General features: G+C 48.4%; 1 protein-coding gene across 1 annotated transcript in view; it reads right to left on the bottom strand.

The window, feature by feature from the left end:
- Positions 1-18535, bottom strand: part of ASTN2 (astrotactin 2) — a 317145-nt gene that overhangs the window by 20363 nt on the left and 278247 nt on the right. Inside the window, exon 20 of the mRNA XM_066332467.1 lies at positions 7909-8050. Within this exon, the coding sequence (XP_066188564.1) occupies positions 7909-8050 (142 nt within the window). The remainder of the gene's footprint in view (positions 1-7908; positions 8051-18535) is intronic.

The raw sequence follows: 18535 nt of genomic DNA, 5'->3' as shown, positions 1-18535 counted from the left end.
GGCCTGGAAGAGCTCAGGAGCCGTGTGTGGGGTGATGCAGGTGGGCTTCATGCTGTGGGGTGGGCTTCATTCCATGGGCTTCATTCTATGGGGTGGGCTTCATGCTGTGGGGTGGGGTGGCTCTTCTGGAGCTCTTCTTCACTGGGGTGGCTCTGCTGGAGCAGTGACCAGGAGGGTTTGGATAGACAATGGAAAAGCCACAGGAGTGACTCCTGTGGCAGCACCTCGGGAAGGAGGCACAAGAGGCAATGCCAAGGGGGGCTCCAGGTGCAGCACTTTGCTGGGCTTCAGCAGTGTTTGAGACATCCTGCTCTCGGCTGCAACATGGAAAGCCCAGACTTTGTTTGCTTCACCTGCCAGTGTGGGTCTAAGCAGCCGCATGATCCCACACTGCTCCACCAAACACCTCCAAATCCACCTGCACACCCAGAGGACACTTACACCAGGATGTGGCCATGATTTTACCCGTGGGCTATGGAGTGAGGGCTGTGGGATGATGGGTGTGTTTATGGGGCTGTTGGGTAGCACTAAGGTACCTGCTGTGGTATGGAACAGAGCCTCAAGCAAAGTGAGATGCCCCAGCCCCAGGTCCAAGGCTCTAAAGAGCACAGACAGAAATGCACCCTGGTCCTCATCCATCCACCCCTGTGCCCTCAGCAGGGCAGCACCCATGGGGGATGCAACACCACAAAACATCCAGCCCTCAGCCTCAGACGGGAGGGACACAAGGGCCAAAGACCACCCTGCAATGTAGGGCCAAGAGTACAACTTGTGGCAGCTGAAATGGCTTGAAATCCTTCCCCCTTACATCAGCAGTGACGTGTCAAAACACTGAAGAAGCATTTTGGTTTCAGTTGCTTTGTCTGAGCGGTTCCCCCAGCAGCCTGGGGTGGGTTCCCTGGGGACAAATCCCCCTCCCCAACATCCTCTGCCCTATGTGAGAAACTGGGGTGTGCAAAGCCTCCTGTGTGCAGGACACATCCCCACAGACCCTGCCCAGGAAGCCTGGAAGACTGAGATGTTGCAATGATGGGAAGGAAAACATGAAAATATCCCAGCCCTGTGGCAGGGCCTTCTGTTTGGGGTTGTGCAATGAGATTAGGAGGGGAGGCCACTCCTGCAGCTGCAGGGCAATGGGAGATGCTCGGAGGGAAGGAGAAAACTGGCATGCTCCAGGTTGCTGCTGCTATGGGCTGTGGTTTTCCTGGCAGAAATCAAGAGGAGAAAAGATGGAAGATAAGCAACAGACCCCGATCCAGAGGTATGACAACCCAGAGCTGTGGCAAGATGTGTCCAAGCCCAGCTCACTGCTCAGGTGTTTGGACAAGTATGTCCCTGTGACCCAGCTTTGAGCTCCCTTCACACCCATCCTGCCAGGGAAGTGTCTCCACACTCAACTTCATCCAAGAGAAACAGGACTCCACTGGCCCCTCCATCCAGCACCCCTTGAAAAACCAGCATCCCACACATCCTACTTCTTTTTTTTCTTTTAGAAACTTTTACATCATGACATAAGCTTTGGCTCCAAGGGTTTTTAGTGAAAGCCAGTGTATTTTTTCCCCCTTCTTATAACAGAAACCATATTGCTGTATAATCAAATTTATCTCACTCCTGATCAGGGAAGCAAGTGTGTGTGTGAGGTGACCAGGAGCAATGAGCTGCCTAGCTCTAGATCACTGAGGACCTACAAGCATGTCACACCTCTCCCTTCCAGTTTCCCTTGCTAGGAGATGACCAACAAGGACATTTGCCCTTCTCCTCACTCCCTTCTTCTCCACAAGAGTAAAAAAAGCAGGGTGTGTCCTGTGTTCCTGGTATCCTGGAACAGGAGTGTGTTCAAGCTGTGCTGTGAGACTCAAACCAACACAGCCCTCAGCTTTCCAGCCTTCAGGACCAGGGTGCTCTGCACCATGGAGACCTGATGAACAAAACAAATGGCTCCAAGGCAGTAGCACGATGCAGGTTTGGCTGGCTCGGAGCAAATCAAAGCCAGCAACGCCCGTGTTGATATTTATATCACAGCTCTTGCACTCCCTCTCCCATTAGTCCATGAGATAAGACTTGGATGTGTAGCAGCATTAGGTTTCTACACAGTCAGGAATAAGAATAGTCTCCAAGTCTGTGACTAAAAGGGGTTGGTGATACGGGATTGCTGATGGGAAAAAGGTGGAATTGCAAAGATCCATTTGTCTATCAACAGCCAAAGAGGCCAAAATCTTCCTCTCCACCCCACTGCCAGTCCCAGGAAGACTCCTATATTGGCACACTCCCCCCAGCTGCAATATCCCACAAAATAATCCCTCCTTCTCCTTCCTTTTCCTCCCTACACGACTTCCAGCCTTCCTCCAGCCATCTCCAGAGGGACAATGTGACTGGGCCTGGACCCAGATAGGTTTGGGATTTAGATGCTGGCAGTTTTTAGGGACAAAACAAATAATGTTGCTTAAGTCTAATTGTCCTGAGGAAAGGGCAGAGAGGATACTGCCATTTGAGGCAGCAAAAGACATTCTGTTGCTCTCTGTGGCATGAGGTATGAGCAGAAGCAGAGAATTTGGGAGGGAAAACCTGGTCTTTCAGCAAAAAGGAGTGAGATGCCCATAAACTTGGCGGATACTAAAGAGGAAGGTTCTACTGAGGTCAGAGAAGGCATCTCCTGACTCCAGATTTGCCCCAGGTGGTTGAGTCCTGGTGGCAGAGACAGATCAGAAGGAAGATTCAGGTACAAAACCAACTTTTTGATGGCAAATAGTCAGTGTAGCAACCACAGCAGCACGTGGGGAGGCCTTGGTCTGAGCCACCCAGGCCAGGCTGCACACAAAGACAGCACGAGAGAAATGAAAACCTGAGATTTTAAAGGGCACAGATAAACAGGTGGTGATGGAAGCGAGATAAATGACCTCCTTAAAACACTCAGCAGAGTAAATGGTGAAGTTGGGAAAAGCCCCCAGATTTGACTGGCCATGAAAAAAATGAATGAATTCTCTGTGGTCTTTAGATGTGTATCCTCCTGATGCTGGAACCTCAGCAGGAGCCCAACCCACCTCCATAATGGGACTTCATGAAAATCAGTGCAGAGGTGTCATACCCTCCTGCTGAGCCCCCGACCTCCCTGTACAGACCATGTTTCGTGGGGCCAATCCCCCTGCAAGCCAGTGATCCACACACAGCCCAGGTGAGCCCAGAGGCTTCCGTGCTGGACTCACTTCAGCAAAAAACAACCACACACCTGAGGCAGCATTTGGGCAGCCTGGCTCTGCCACAACCCCAAAGTGCTGAGAAAGAAGGAGCCTGCGTTTGGAGCCCAGGCTTTAGCAAACGCTTGTTCAGCTCCTGATTTGCCTTGTCTGAGCTTCCGCAAGCCAGGAATGCCTGAGGAGAAACTACAGCCATGCACTGCTGGGCTTTGGGAAGCTGGAGAGCACGTGGGATGGGAGAGGTGGATTCAATGAAGCAGCACAGCTCCTGTGCACACAGGGGACCCGGCCAAGGGCTATAACAGATGTGTTTTAACCCATGCCACTGAGCTATTTGGGATCTGTCTCCGATTGCTGCAGCGCTCGTTCACGTGTCTTCCTGACCAAAGACCAACAACAACAATTAGCATCATATAAGGAGCAGGGGACTGCTGCCAGCATTAACACACTCCTGAGCACCAAGGGTTTTCCGTTCCACTTTTTATCCCAGCCATGCACACGGCAGAGGTCACTCTGCATTAATCAGCCCTGCTCTGAGCCAGCTCCTTCAGCACGTTCAGCCTGTGGGATTGCAGCCGCTGCCTCTCCGTGCTCCCATGGGTTCTCCCTGCTCCACACCTCTGCTTTCTTCATTAAGCTCACCACAAAAGGGATGTTCCATGTCATCCCAAGCTGAGCCTGGACACGTTGTCGATGGCCTGCAGACCCTACAGAGGGTGACACTGCCTGGGCAGGACTTGGTGGGCCCTGGCCTCGTGTTGTCATTCTGAGCTCTGACTGAATCCCCTCCCCTTCAACAGCAGTCCTGAATCTTCAGTCCCTAGGAAGAGGTTTCCACCTTTCCAACACCCCTGAAACGTGCTCTCCCAGATCCTTTGGGCTGGTTCATGATCACTCTGGGGAAACCCCATCTGAGCCAGCAAAGGGAATGTAAAGTCAAGACTTCTTCACAGCATATGAACACACTCCAAGGAAAGGCTCTGGAAGGAATCCTGATGACTTCCATATTATTTCCAGTAAATTTTGTGCTGATTCTTGGCACAAACACTGGAAATGAATAGGCTAGGTCAGGAATGTAAATAAAGTGAAACATTGGGATTTAATCTAATCTATAATTATAGTATCTGTGGCGCAGGGAAGAAGTTGGTGTGTTTGCACTGCAGCTCCATTGAGGAGCTGGAGGGGGTTCTCATCTCCCTGTCCAGAATCTCCCTTTTTGGCTGAGGGATACTTGGTGTCTCCCCAAGTGTCTGAAGTGAACGTGCTGGGCTGGCAAAGCTGCCCCCTGGTAGCCAAGCAGGTACAGCTCAGCCATGAGGCATCCACAGGCAGTGCCTGAGCAGTGGGGTGAGAGCTGAGATGGATGAGCTGGGCTGAAGGCTCAGAAAGGCTGTGGGGTGCCCAGGGGAATCTCATGCCTCCTCAGTGAAGAGATCGAATGGGTTGGTGGGGTGCTCAGTCCTCCAAACTGAGTTTGATCTCTGAGACAAGCCAGAGCCCTTTCTCCTCACTGTTGTTTTGGTTTTGGTTCATCACAAGCTGCCTGTCAACGTCTGGTGCTCCCAAGGCTCCCAAACCACCCGTGTGAGTGGCACTGGCTGCTGTCCAGGTTGGCTGGTCCATGCAAGGTGAGCACTTCACAGACACATCGACATCTCTCCCTCTGCCCTCCTCACCTCATCCTCTTCCAGATCCACCTGGGAAGAAGCTTGACAGACAGCTCTTGTCTAGCTGACCTCTGGGGAGAGCAATCCCTTCTCCATTTCACAAGAACATAAGATTTTTGCTTTTTAAAAACTGCAACAAAACTCAGCAGTCTTCAAGGACCATCCTCAGTATCCCCGTGTAGGTCCATGGGAGTACATTCCCATGAATGCAGCATGGATTTCCATGGATGGGTATCTATGTGTGGCAGACTGGCACGGGTGTCCACACGTGTACATGAGTCTTTGGAGCATGTGTCTTTGTTGACATGATCTACTTTCCCTGGAACACCCTCTAGGCAGGGACTGGAATCTTAACTCCAGTGTTTTAAAGGCAAGGAGAAGAAAAGGGCTGACAGGCAACATATTTTCGTCAGACTGAAACTGCAAAGGACAAAGAAATTAGTTCTCCTTTTGTTCATTTATGTTTTGGAATTACAGAAGTCTCAAAAGCAAAGGAATCAATCAGACTTTGTTTATTTGTTTGCTTGTAGAACATTTTTTGGGTTTGTTTTCATACTCCAGCCCAGCTTTGATCTCAGGCTGGTCATACTCCAAATGAATGGTCCACAGCAGAGTGTAATTGCTGTAGGTACTACAGAAGAAAAGGGACAGGATGTTCAACAAATTTACAGGGCAGAAGAGACTTCCATGATCTCCCAGTCCCTTTGCTAAGGTTATCTGATACCCTCAGACTACTGCAGAAGCAGATAATTTGTTTTTGAAGAGCTCTGATGCCTCAGACTCTGTGCTTACCTCCCAGTTTAGAGAACAGCACAGGGCCCTGCAAGTGGCTATAATCAGGATTATACCCAGCCTAGAGCTATTATAGATAGCTATTTTTCCACAGAAACAAATGAAACAAGCAGAAGAAATTCAATTTAAGAAATGACCCCGTGTCCGTGTTTGTGTTGTTGTTCTGTCTGTGCGGGCGCAGAGCAGCGTTAGCCTCACATTTCACTGCTCTGGCTTTCCTCACTCTGTGTTGCAACCGTGTGGACATCTGAGCAGAGGAATATTTAATGGGGGTGCCGGTGTATCTGAGAATGCTCAGTAAACATGCTGGGCAGGGCCCAGGCTGGAGCAAGGGCTGGGCAGACAGGACCCACAGCAGCTCATGCCCAGCGTGGAGCAGGGGGACATCAGTCCCTGCCAGGTGCTGGAGCAGGCAGCAGCAGCCAGAGAGGAGGGGATGCTATGGTGTGCACACATGGAATTATTTTGGATGCCAAGGAATGTGGGTCTGTGCCCCAGAGATGCCCAGATGAACATGTGCCCATCCACGTGTGCTGTGTGCACCACCCCGAGAGCCGAGAGCCAAGCCCTGCTGAGCATTAGCTGTGGGACATGGCCAGAGCTGTGTGTCATCCTGGGGCCTGTCCCCACACAGGATGAGCTCCAGAGCTCCCTGGTGCCAGGGGCCTGCTGCCTGCTGGCTGCCTGCAGCTGTGACTCCCCACAAAAAGCTGCTGTCCCTTGCCCAGGGGCACCCACAGAGCAGGAGCCACCCCTAGGACACAGGGCACTGCCAGCCTGCTGACCACCTCCATGGCAATGCGCCTCAGGGCTGGGAAGCAGAAGCCTGGCTTTGACCACAGGGATGACAAAACCTTGGACAAAGCCCTCTGCCTTCCACCCAAGGCTCTCCCAGCCCTTTGCAGACACCAGGAATGAAATCACAGAGCCCCTGAAGCGACGGGTGAGTGTAATTACCCCTGCCTGGCAGAAGGGGAAGATGACTTTGGCAGTCCAGGCTGTCCAAGAGCCAGACCTGCTGGCTCCCTGCTCCCTGTGCTCACCACGGCAGCAGCCTCCATCAAAACCAGTGGCTCTTCCCTCTCCCAGTGCCCCTGGCAGCTGGGAGCTGAGAGCTCACAACAGGCCAGTTTTATGGGTGTTGGGTTATTAGCAAGCTCTGTGGTTGCTCCAGCCTCTCCCTGGCACTTTTTCAGAGCAGCCCTGTTCCCAGAGATATAAATAATTATCTTTATGCATTATAGATATTTAACAAGAAAATATCTGATATTAAAAAATGGCAAGAGGTATCACTTGTAGCCCGCTCCTGGAGACAGCCCTGCTCCAGGGATGTGCAATAAAGGCTTTGGAGGCTGTCAACATACTTAACTGGGGGGCGGTGGAGGGAAAGTATTAATCAAGGTCTTAAAAAGTTCTCGCTGACAGACTATTTGCCAGCTCTCGCTTTAAATGCTTTTGTGGTCCCATAAAAAGTTTCATTACTCACTACAAAATGTGTTTTAATTATTGCAGTCGCTCTGACATTAAGCCCTGGGTGTTTCTCTCTTGCTTACTCTGTCTCTCCTCTGTCTCCTTGCCTCTTTGCTCTATTTTTCCTCTCTTACTGATCTGACTCCTGATACTCCTTTAAAGACAGAGGATGCCCTAGCTAATGAGCCAGGTTGAAAAGCCCAGACCCTGTCTAAATGATACTAAAGGAGAAGTTAAAATTCAGATCTTGACATTATCCCTTTGCTGTGGAAACTAATTAATCCACAAGATTCAAACAGAAAATTCAACCCCTAAAAAGTGTCTCAGAAGAGTGAAGTGTCCACAATATGTGGGTGGCAGGCAGAAGGATTTGGTATCTCTCTGATCTGAAGTATGTCCTAAGAGAAACAGCAACTTATAAACACCTGTCACTTTTTTGACATCTATTTCATCCCAGCAGGCACTTGGCAACGTGCTCCAGTCTGACCACATCAGTTCATCCATGAGAGACAACCCTGCCCACCAGCACAGCCTGGAAACCCAGAATACTGAAAGTAGGTGTTACACTGGAGTGTCCCACGACTCCCAGTTCCTCCAGCACTGTACTGGTGGTCACGGGTTTTCCATTTCGCCAGCTGTGTGTAACACCCAAAGCAACAGGAAGAGTCTGACCCTTTGCCTCACATCTGGTGTAACACAGTGCTGACCAGAAAGGCCAATAACAATTCAATAACAGCAGTGGAGATCCCTCCTTGCCCCTGGCAGCTCCCCACATCTCTCCTTACTTGTACAGACCATCTGGTTCCAGGCACTTGAAAATGACTGAATAGAGGCTGGTTTCTGGGACATCTCCGTGGCTCCGACCCGCTGCCACACAGGAGGTTGCAAGGCCAGAGAGCAAATCATCCGCAAAGCTCAAGGATTCTCCTGCAGAGGGAAGAGAGGAGCAGGACCAGAACATCAGTACAGATATACAATTACTGCTGACCACTTAAAAATCACTGTAGGAAGGTCTCTATGCAGGACACACAACCAACAAACTTGAGCTAGCTGTGGAATGTTCCAGGTCTGTATGGAGAATGTCACTGTGACAAAGGCAGTAGGAAACACACCTGGGCCATGAGCTGTAGCAGGGACCCTTTGCAGGAATGCGGACAGGGGCTAAGTCACTGCTTGGCCAGCTGCAGTCCCAGCACAGAGGGGATTGTGTGCTCACTGCAGGCAGAGCCACCATCCAGAGGTGGGCTAGCTACAGAAGATCTGGAAGCCTGGCTGAACAGGATCTCCTGCCCTTGAAGCATGCCCAGCTCTTAAATAGGGCATGGCTTTTTCCAAAAATTTCCTGTCACAGCAAAAGGTGTTTCTGCTATGTTGGACTAACAGCTAAAAAGATATTTTTCGTGCTTGGGTGGAATTGCTCTCAATGTGATGGATTTATTATTATTATTTTTTTTTAATTCAGTGACAGCCAGTAGCTTTGCATTCCCTTTCATCTGCACTCTGCCAGCTCCTGGAGCTCTGACTGGAGCTCCTTCAGTTGCACTGAAATACACTTCTTTACAAGCATTCAAAGAAAAAAACCACTAATTAAAAATACTGAAAAACCTTTCCCTTTGGTCTTCTGGTTTATAAAGCCTATTAAACACTTAGATCATGACCCAGCTGAAACTGAAAACGCTCCATTTATTCAGGTTTCTGGGCATGACTGTCCACTGCTGTGCAACCTGTCTCCTCGCAGTGGGCAGCCTGTCTATTGGTTAGAGCTCATTGCATTTAATTCCCATTTCACACTGGTGTAACTGAAAGCCTGAGGTACCACGGAGGAAAATAAGGCAGAGCAGCTGCCCAGGCTGTGCCCTATTCCCAGGGATGGGAATTGGAGCAAAGGCTGCTGTAGGTGATAGTTCTGCTGGTGTAAGCCAACCTGGGCCCAGACTGCTGTGCTGGGCACCTTGTGCATGTGGAAATGTCAAGACATCGCAGCAGAGGGAGGAGGAGAATTCCCTTCTCAGCACTTTGTTTTTCTAAAGGCAAAAGTGATTGAGGAGTACTGAAATGAAGCACCAGTCCAGGTTCTTGGTACAGACCCTAAGGAACAACCAGTGGTATAACCAGCCCAGAACATCCCACTGTGAAGCTGAATTATCCAGGTAGAAGAAAAAAATCCCCTCATCCCCAGCCCCCTAAACTGCATTTGTGTCTTGTCTGAAAATACACAACTCACTAACAAATGTCCCCCTTGGCTAGAGAAAAGAGCAGCAATAAATTCTTTTCCTCCCTGAAGGAATCCAAGCCTTAATTATTCATTTTAATGCTCCCAGCACAACTTGTTCTTTCTAAACTTTTTTTCAGGCAGCTCTGTCATCGGCCTCTGTAGCTCAACCCAGCTCCTGGACGCAGGTCTGTCCCAAATCCCAAGACAACTCAACAGGCAGGTTGAGTTGGCAGCAGGAAAATCTCTGCCTGGAAGTCACGAGCGCTGCCCAGCATTCAGCAAGTCCCTCAGCTCTGTTTTATGATTTAAGCAAACAAACAAACCCCTATTACTCATTTCCAATTTTCATTTCCATCCCTTTTCCTATGAAGCTGGGCTGGATGGGGAACTCCCTGTCACCAGGAGTCATTGAGAACAGACTCTGCTGTGACTTACAAACCTGATGAATCACCAACAAAGAAGTAGGACCAGAATGTGTTGTTCTAAGTAGAGCAAGGGGCTTTAAGGCTCTTCCAGCCCTAAGCAACTTCCCTTCTGACCAGAAAGAAGTTTCATAGAGGGACAGATCATCCCATGGATGAAGGCTGTGGGATCTCACACCTTCCTCTAAGCAGCTGATGAGAGCTAGGAAAGAAAATAGCTGGGCAGAGATTGCAGTGAGAGCTGAGCAAGGACAAGGGGAGATTTGGACTGGGCAGTCCCCAGGTAGAGTATCAGCCAGGAAATATCTGCCAGGGAGCACAAGAGATGGAGTGGGCTGAGACAGGGAGACGATGGAACCAGACTTGCAGGAGACTGGAAATGAGTTGGAAAATGTCATGTGCAACCACTAAATTGATAAATGTATTAAGGCCAGGTTGGACGTGTCTTGGAGCAACCTGGACTAGAGGAAGGGCAGGATAGGCCCACAACAGGGAGGTTGGAATGAGATCTTTCAGGTCTTTTCCAACACAGACCATTCTACAATTAAAATTGCACAGCCAGCTTTCTCTAGGACATGCACTAACATCTGAAAGCTCATCTTCCATGGTCTTTCTGGGCAGTTTTGAGGGAAAGGCTGGCAGGGCGCAATGCCCTGACACACAGCAGCAGCTGCTTCCCACAGTGGTCTGGTTTGCCAGGGATCAGACCTGCCCCGGCAGTGGAGTGCATTTCTGTCCCTCTGCACTGGAGGAAATGAAGATTTAAGGGTCTGCCAACAGCATCTCCACTTGGCTTGAGCCAAAACCCTTGCAATAAAATCCACAAAGCAAGAGAGTGCTTTTTGCTCAATCCTGAACTTCTGGGGAACTCTCCCCTCTTATTGGCTCTGCAAAGCAAAGAGGTTATGAAAACAGCAAAATAGATGCTAACGAAGATGCTAGAACCTCAGCCCCAAGGCTGGGAGTTCTGTACCTGTACAAGCAGCAGTGAGATCACTGATGGTGCCAGACTGCACAAACCACGGAGCAAAGACAGGCAAGGGACAGCTTGGGGACAAGCCACCTACCCAGAGCTGTCAGTCTGCAGCCAGCACAGGGAGCTGCTATTCTGAGCTCTCCCCTGGGCAGAGCAGAGCACATGGGGACTGTGTTTGTTCATCTCACAAAAGAGAAGGCAGGGACCATGCAGTCCTCAGTGCTCTGAGAGCAGCTGGAATGACATTTCCTGTGTGTTCCTTAGGAGCAGAAAAGTTGTTCCCTAGATCAAAACTGAGATGGGACCTTGTCAGTGGAACAGAGCTAAAGCAGCATTCTGCTTTTGGTGGAATAGAGAAAGAGTTATCATAAATGGTTTGGATTGGAAGAGACAAGAAAGGTATCTCCTTTCACTTCACCTCCAGCCACAAGCAGGGACCTTCCACTGGACCAGGTTTCTCCAAGCCCTTGTCCAACCGGGCTTTGTGTACTTGGGCCACTTGATTGAACACTAATGTTGCCCTACCAAGAAAAAGTGATCCTGTGATCATGTAGCAGCAGAAGAACACTGACTCACCTGCATGAGGCCAGGTGAGAACTAAGTGCACAGCATTCCTCAACTGCACTCAAGACCAAGGCACAGGAAAAGCAGGAGAGAAGATTTCACAGGGAAAGAACAAAGAGCCCAAATTTACCAATAAAAACAGGGGGAAAAAAGGCCAAATAGAGACACACGACTGTGAACACATGAACAAGGCAGGCACTCAGCTGGAAAAGAAATAGTTAGGTTAATGGACAGTAACAGCAAGACAAAGTAAATTAGACATGGATAAATGGTTGGTCTACTCCTGCAAAGGGCAAATAAACCAACCATCTTTTAGGAAGGAGTTTGATCACTTTATAAAAGGGATTACATGGATAAGTAGCTTGTGATGGAAAGCAAAGGGGCTTCTTTTTTCCCATCTGGACTTGTGTTCTCACACATCCCACCAGCAAATATAAAGAAGGATTTCAGCCTCCCAAAGCAGCCCTGAAGCACAAGCTTCTAGATTGCCTGAGGATCTTTGCTCACGTTATTAAATTTCAGAAAGAATCCAAAGGTTCTCTGCAGAGTAAATGATAGCTCAGTAGATCATCTCTGTGGACTAGGAGATATTTTATTGACCAGACAGACATCTGTGTCCTTCATTAATAGTAATAAATAATTGATGTCACACTAAATAAAGCAATAAGCTGTTACAGATATCAAGGACAAATAACTGGCTCCTCTGAGAATGCCTCACCTGTGTTCACTTCTCAGTAGTAAAAACCCAGAGCAGAGCTCAATATCACTATGGAAAATGCTGTGCACAGAGCAAAAACTGTCACTTGCTGCTCACTGATTACAAATTACGGACATTTGTGCTCAGCAATTGGATGCTGACACTTCTAAGTGCAAGGAGTTAATATCCTTGCAAGACTTTATTCTCCTCATTTCCATGCCTTCCCAGGGCTGATCTGCCCAAACCATCCACTTCCCCAAGCGGCTTTTGAAAATCCATCTCTGCTCTACTAATAACTTTCAGGAAGATGCAGGTGGCATTTCCCTTCTCTCCCCAGTGCAATCCCTTGTTACTGCCTCATCCTCATCCACAGGCATGGCTGTGGAGTTTGGCAAATCTCCTCTTTTTGGTTTTCTAAGCATCTTTTACACTGACTCTGGTGATGTGGCTCTCCTTAAAACAGGAAAATATCAGCAAACTTGGAGCTTGTGGAGGAATTCCCATTCTGGGAAGCTTTGCTGACTTCTCCTACCCACAGCAGGCATAGCCAGGGGTCATCCCACTGGTGGCACTCTGGGATAACCACCCAGGAACTCAATTCCATCTCTGGAGGAGAAGGAGGAGGAGGAGGAGGATGAGGAGGAGGAGGACATCCCCAGCTCAGCTGCCTGTCTGCAAGGCTGAGCTGGCCATGAGCTCTCCAGAGAGCACATTTCTCATGGCGGGAGGCTCAGAGGGGCAGGAACGGGGGCTGAGGAATGAAAACGGCTGGGAGCAGGCTCAGAGCACTCATACACAGCATCCAGCAGCCTCAGTCTGCCTCAGTCCTTCCACTGTGGCCGTGCCAGTGCCCAGCAGTTGCGGACAGCAGGCTGGATGAATCACCCACCAACCATCCCAGCGAGGCCAGCGTGAGCTATGGCGCTGAGTTCAACCAGACTAAACAAGAGAGCCAGGCCAGGAGCCTCCAGGAGGCTGGAGGAGCAAAAGGAAGCTCGGGGACCCTCGCAGGCATTCCCACACCTTCAGCCCATGTCCCTGTGCCAAGAGCAGCACAGAGAAAACCCAGGCGCTGCAAAGCAAAGTGGAAATTAAGACAAGAGGAGACCTCCCTGCTGCCATTCACCTTCAAGATTCCTAGAAAGAGCACAAAGGGGAAAGTAGGAAGGCACCAATGTCTCTGTCTTGACAGCTTCTTTACTGGGTTGGATGAAACCAACCCTGCAACGTTACCAGGCGTTTTCCCCTGATTGTGGTTTGCTCTCCCTGTCTTTCTCCTCTTTGCTTTTTTTCAACCTGTTTTCAATTTACTCTTGTGGCATCTCTGACTGTGACCTCATTCTGGTACTTAAGGGGGGTGGGGGGGAAAGAGCGAGAGTGTCCTTTAAAAAAGAAATGAAAGAAATCATATTTTATTTAGTTTGGTTGGTTTTGAAGCTTTAGCAGAAGAAAGATTAACCTTTTCTGCCTAACTTAATGAAAACAAGGAGAAAGGCTGTATGGATAAATAAATATCTGTGTGGGTATGGAGCAGGCACGATCGTGTTACAGCCCCGGTGGAGCTGTAATGGGGAACAGGCGCGTTCCTGCGCAGCGGCTCCCAATTCCCGATCCATTTTCAAGGAAAGAAAAACAGAGTAGAATGTCAGAGGCCCAAGTGGGCATAAATGAGGGAGCCAAGAGAAGGCAGATGGGGCCCAGCAAGGACCTCAGTCCCCAGCAGTGACCTCCAGAGCAATGCCAGCGCAGCAGATGGAAAAAGAGACCTTACTCTACTTCCCTTTGCCAGGTTTTGGTTCCTGAAATGAGGAAACAAATGGCATGCTTGGCCCTCCAAGTCTGTCACCTTTTGGAGGTGCTTGCCTTACCCTCCTCTTCTCCTGGGGCTTTCCCTCCAAGGGTGGGAGGGTCAGAGGAAGCCTGTGAGCAGAAGGCTTGGACCGGGTTTTTGGGTGAGTGGATGGGGAGCACAGGTTTGCAGGGTGGTTCCTCCACCATGAGGTTGTACCTGGGTTTAACGTGCTTTGGACCTGGCACTCAGTGGGGGAAGGCAGTGAAAGGTAGTTGGTTTGTCTTGGAAATGATGGGCTGATTTAAATTAGTGTAACATAACTTCAGGCGACGGAGCTGTTCCGATTTACATCAGCAGATGGTCTGTCTCGCTGCCTAGATCATTAAAAGCAAACCATCCCTACTGATCCTGGTGGAATGATGTCAAAACCTCCTTCCCTACATGGCTTGCCAGATTATAAAAGAAATAAAAAAGGCCCAGTTATTACTAAAATTTTTCTGCCCACATTCTGGGAGCATCCATGCACGCCAGCCTCTCATGTTAGGTGGGAGCCTAAATCTCACACCTCAAAACCTTGTAGCCCCAGAAATAATTTCTTTGTCATGGCTTTTCTCAAAGACACAACCATCAGAAACCTCTGCCTGGGCACAGGTTGTCTAGGCTGAGGCAGAAAAGCCAGTGATTATGCTGCAACTTTGGCCACAGTTTGTGCTTCACTTCCCAGCTTGTACAAAGGTGCAAATTGCAGTTCCCTGAACGGCTTCACCCTTCTGTAGTTAGGAATTTTGGGGGAATTTGCTTCCTATGTGTGTATGCTACCAGACATTAATAATGATGAAGAGTTTTCCTCTGGCTTCCATCTCCTTTGGGCCTCCATTTCCTCTAGGTTTCCATCACCAGGTCCTCTGCTGATGGAAGACAGCATTTGTAGATGTCTAAATTTAAGGAGCAAGACTTTAGCTGAGCTAAAAGCAAAAGTTGCATTCCAATGTCACAGAAGCCCCTTAAATGCCTTCACTGGTGCTCTTCAGGGCTGGAACTTGCATGGAGTCACCACGTGGAACTGAAAGATGAGCTGTTTTCATCAAGAGGGCCAGTCAAAAAGAGGGAAATGGTCCTAATTAGCATGACGTGCAATGCTCTATGATGCATAAGGTTAATCATGAGTGTCTTCTTCTCTCAGGGTCATCAATAGGACTCCCTGCTCCTTCATCTGAGCTCTTCACAGACTGCTTATCACAGGTCTTTTACAATGCCTAAGACCTCAGAAAAAAATTCTTTTACTCATGCATCCCCAAAGCTGCTGGAGGAGAGGGAGAATTAAAGCATTACATTCTGTGCTGTGAGCCCTCCAGGATTTCTCAGGGTTCACTAGGTTGCTAAGGGTCATCCCCAGCCAGACACGAGCTGACTCTGCTACGCTTGGAGACATCCAGGCATGAGCCAGCTCCAATCTCAAAGCCACGTATTCACATTAGCACGGTGGAGAGTCCAAGTGAATGTCTCTATTCCCTGGAGCTTGTCTTGGGCTCTGCAGCATGTTAAAATAGTTACTTGATTTCAAAGCAAAGTGGAACCCATTTGTACTGGGAGCTGTGCAGGCACGAAGCAAAGCTTTGTCCTCAGATCCTTCTTGTCTGGCAGAAGATTTGTCCATCACCACAGAGCGAGTTCTCACTCTCATCGCCACAGATCTCATTCCAACCCTCATTCTTGCTTTCTTTTCATATTTAGCTCCTTTTAAATTAGAGATTTCTAACAATGGACCAATGGTCCAGACCACTTGGTGGTCCCTAAGGCAGCCTTAGCAGATCCAAGGACTGCATGGAACCTTACGTTCACCAGGAATCTCACCAGCCCTGCTCCAGCCCCAGAGACACTCTCCTCCTGCACAAACTGGTGCGTCAGACACTGCAGAGGTGGCAACAAAACCTGAATCATTATCTCACTCTCCTTAAACACACCAGGGCACTCTTATAGTTCATGGGGAAATGAGCTACTATCTGAAAATGACCATCAAATTTTGGATGCAAACACTGCACCAAGGACCTGAGCTCCACCAGTCCAGAAGGCTGAGAAGTTCCATCTCCTGCTGGGATTCAGATGGATAAATTTGAAGGGGAGGAGCTTTCACTGTGAGCTACGTCTGAGGACAAATCCTGGGAAGCTTCCTAAAAGAAAGGCCACAAATACTGAAATACCAGAGCAGCAGGAAGGGAAAGGAACAACAACTAAAATGAAACTCAGTGTGCAATTAATCGCTAAAACTATCATTATCTTGGGTAATTTGTCGATTCAAATTCATGTCAATCTGTGGTGAAAGGTCATCAACTCGTCTGTGCTTCATATCTCCTTGCACTTATTGGGAAAATGGAATTTTAGGGCTTTTATATTGCCACTGTTGCCTGACCCTGTTCCCAGTCCCTTCTTACACTTCACAGCCCAGTCCTGGAAAGTGGACCAAACCACTATCTGTAATGGCAACAAATTTAAAGAAATTCTTCTTTAAATTATTTAAATATTTAAATTTTGTTGCCCCATTTTTTCTAAATAGAAGTAATGTGCAGAGATGGTGATGAATTAATGATAAGATTTGGACCAGCACATTCCAAAGGACTCAGCAAACCCAACTGCAGCCAAACCTGCAGGCTGCTATCCAACCAAGACTTAAAAAATTGGTCCTTATGGAGGAACCTGCATGGAAGCAGAGCTCTTATTTGGCCCTGCTCTGCAGTTTTGGACATTTGAGAATGGGGGGACAGATCCTCAGCTCATAAAATCTCCTGTAGCTCCCTTGAAGTCAATGGAACAATAACAATTTACACTTGTTGAGTTTCTGCATCCTGGCTGTGAGCTCTTTGGAACAACGACACCATAATGATTATTACAGATATTCTTGATCACTTGTCTGAGGCTGACTAGAGAACAGCACCGTGTAAGAAAATAGAGGGTTGGTTTGCTATGATTTCCAAAGAATTATTGACCCATATCTTGCAAACATTTACACATGTTTAGCTTTACTCATGTGAGTTGTTCCATTACACTCATGTGCCAGATAAACTAATGTACACGCTTGCAGAACCGAGGTTAAAACTTGTGCAAACACTGCGAGTTCTAAATATTTTTGTAGATACGTTGTTACCTCAGACTCAGAGGAGAAAGCTCTCATTTGGCTATGCCTCTTCCCATAACTCTCCATTTATCCAAGCAGGAATCACGAGAGAAGCCAAAGGCGATACCAAGATAAAACTGAAAAAATAAGCAATTATCTCACCCAGCTCAGAAGGTAGAATAGACTCACTTGGCCAGGACTAACATATGCAAGAGTTGACATCCTTGTTCTTGAACAAGGAATTACCTGAATTACTGGAGAACCTTCACAGAAGTTTTCTTAAAACACCTTTCATTCACTTACTGATTTTCCAGTAATGGAGTTAACATTTTTCTTCGCAGTTTTCATCCATTAGAAGGCTCAAGAAATGAGGAAAGAGTTGGGAATGTCTTGTTTCTGAGGAGTCTACCTCAGCACCCATCACCATCATTATCATCTCAGCAATCCCTCCCATCTTTTCCACTAAGACTGCAAGGCAAGGCAGGATCTCCTACCCTACTGCACAGACCCTCTGCCCGCAAGGGCAGAATATAATCCTTAATTTCTTAAATTGAGGTGATTTCAAGGACCAAACTCATGCCAATGAGGTGTCTGACATGTGGAGACTCCACATAGGCCATTAGTACTTCTGAGAGTGTCATTTACACCCCTCAGCCAAGACAGAAGCTCTGTTGTGACACGCCTGTGTCACAGTGGCTGCAGTGTCAGGACAGACTGCAGGCAAAGGACAGAGGTGCAGAGAAATTACTTTTCCAATATAGCAGGGAAAAGAGAAATCTGAAGCTGTAACCAGAGGTCCAACCCATCTCTGTCACCACTAACAGCTGATTGCATCCCTAAAGGACTATTCATCCTTTCTTACAAAACACCAGGCACTGAGGACACCTGCCATTGGCACACAGTATGATGCTGGCATGGCAATGCCTTCTGCTCCCAATTTCAAGCCATTCCAGAAACCATGACAAATCAACTCTGTCATCCACAGGAAAGAGGAGATGTTAGTAGTCATATCTGATGTGTCCTGGGAGCCCATCTCACCAAAGGCACTCTGTGGTGGGAACAGCTCTTTGACTCCTAAATGTCCTTGGCAAAGTGAGGTATCTGGGCACACTTCCCACCCCCAGGACCACTGATCCCTCCAGGATGGTTTGTTGGAGACGTGTCATCGCCAGCAACTGTGCAACATCTGACCACTCAGATGACAAAAGACAGATTTGCAGAATGAACAGAGCAGGATTAAGCCAAGTGGTAAATGGATTCCAGGGCTGTTCCAGGATCTGTGCTGACGAGGGAAGCCAGGGCCAGGTACCCAATCCGGAGCTCATACAGTGGGGTTATCACTTCCCTCTTTTCTTCAAATCCCTAAATAGAACCCAAACATCGCTTGGGACATGTTAAAGAGATAAGATGAGTCTCTCCCATCCTTTGCAAAGCCTGAAATAGAAGCTCTGCTTCTCCGTATCTGAAGCATCAAGCGTAGGATGTTGACATTTAGCAGTTGGGAAAATTACCCAAACAACAAACCCTCTCAGGTCTCTCTTCTCCTCTCCCTTTCCCCAGTCCCCTGGGAAATGTTCATAAAGTGAAGTGGGAAAAAAAACAACACCCTAACCCAAACCCCAACAACTCAAACC

Source organism: Sylvia atricapilla, chromosome 19 (assembly GCF_009819655.1).
Source record: "Sylvia atricapilla isolate bSylAtr1 chromosome 19, bSylAtr1.pri, whole genome shotgun sequence".
Lineage (NCBI taxonomy): Eukaryota > Metazoa > Chordata > Aves > Passeriformes > Sylviidae > Sylvia > Sylvia atricapilla.
Note: the sequence above shows the minus strand (reverse complement) of the source record. Positions and strands in the feature narration are given on the sequence as shown.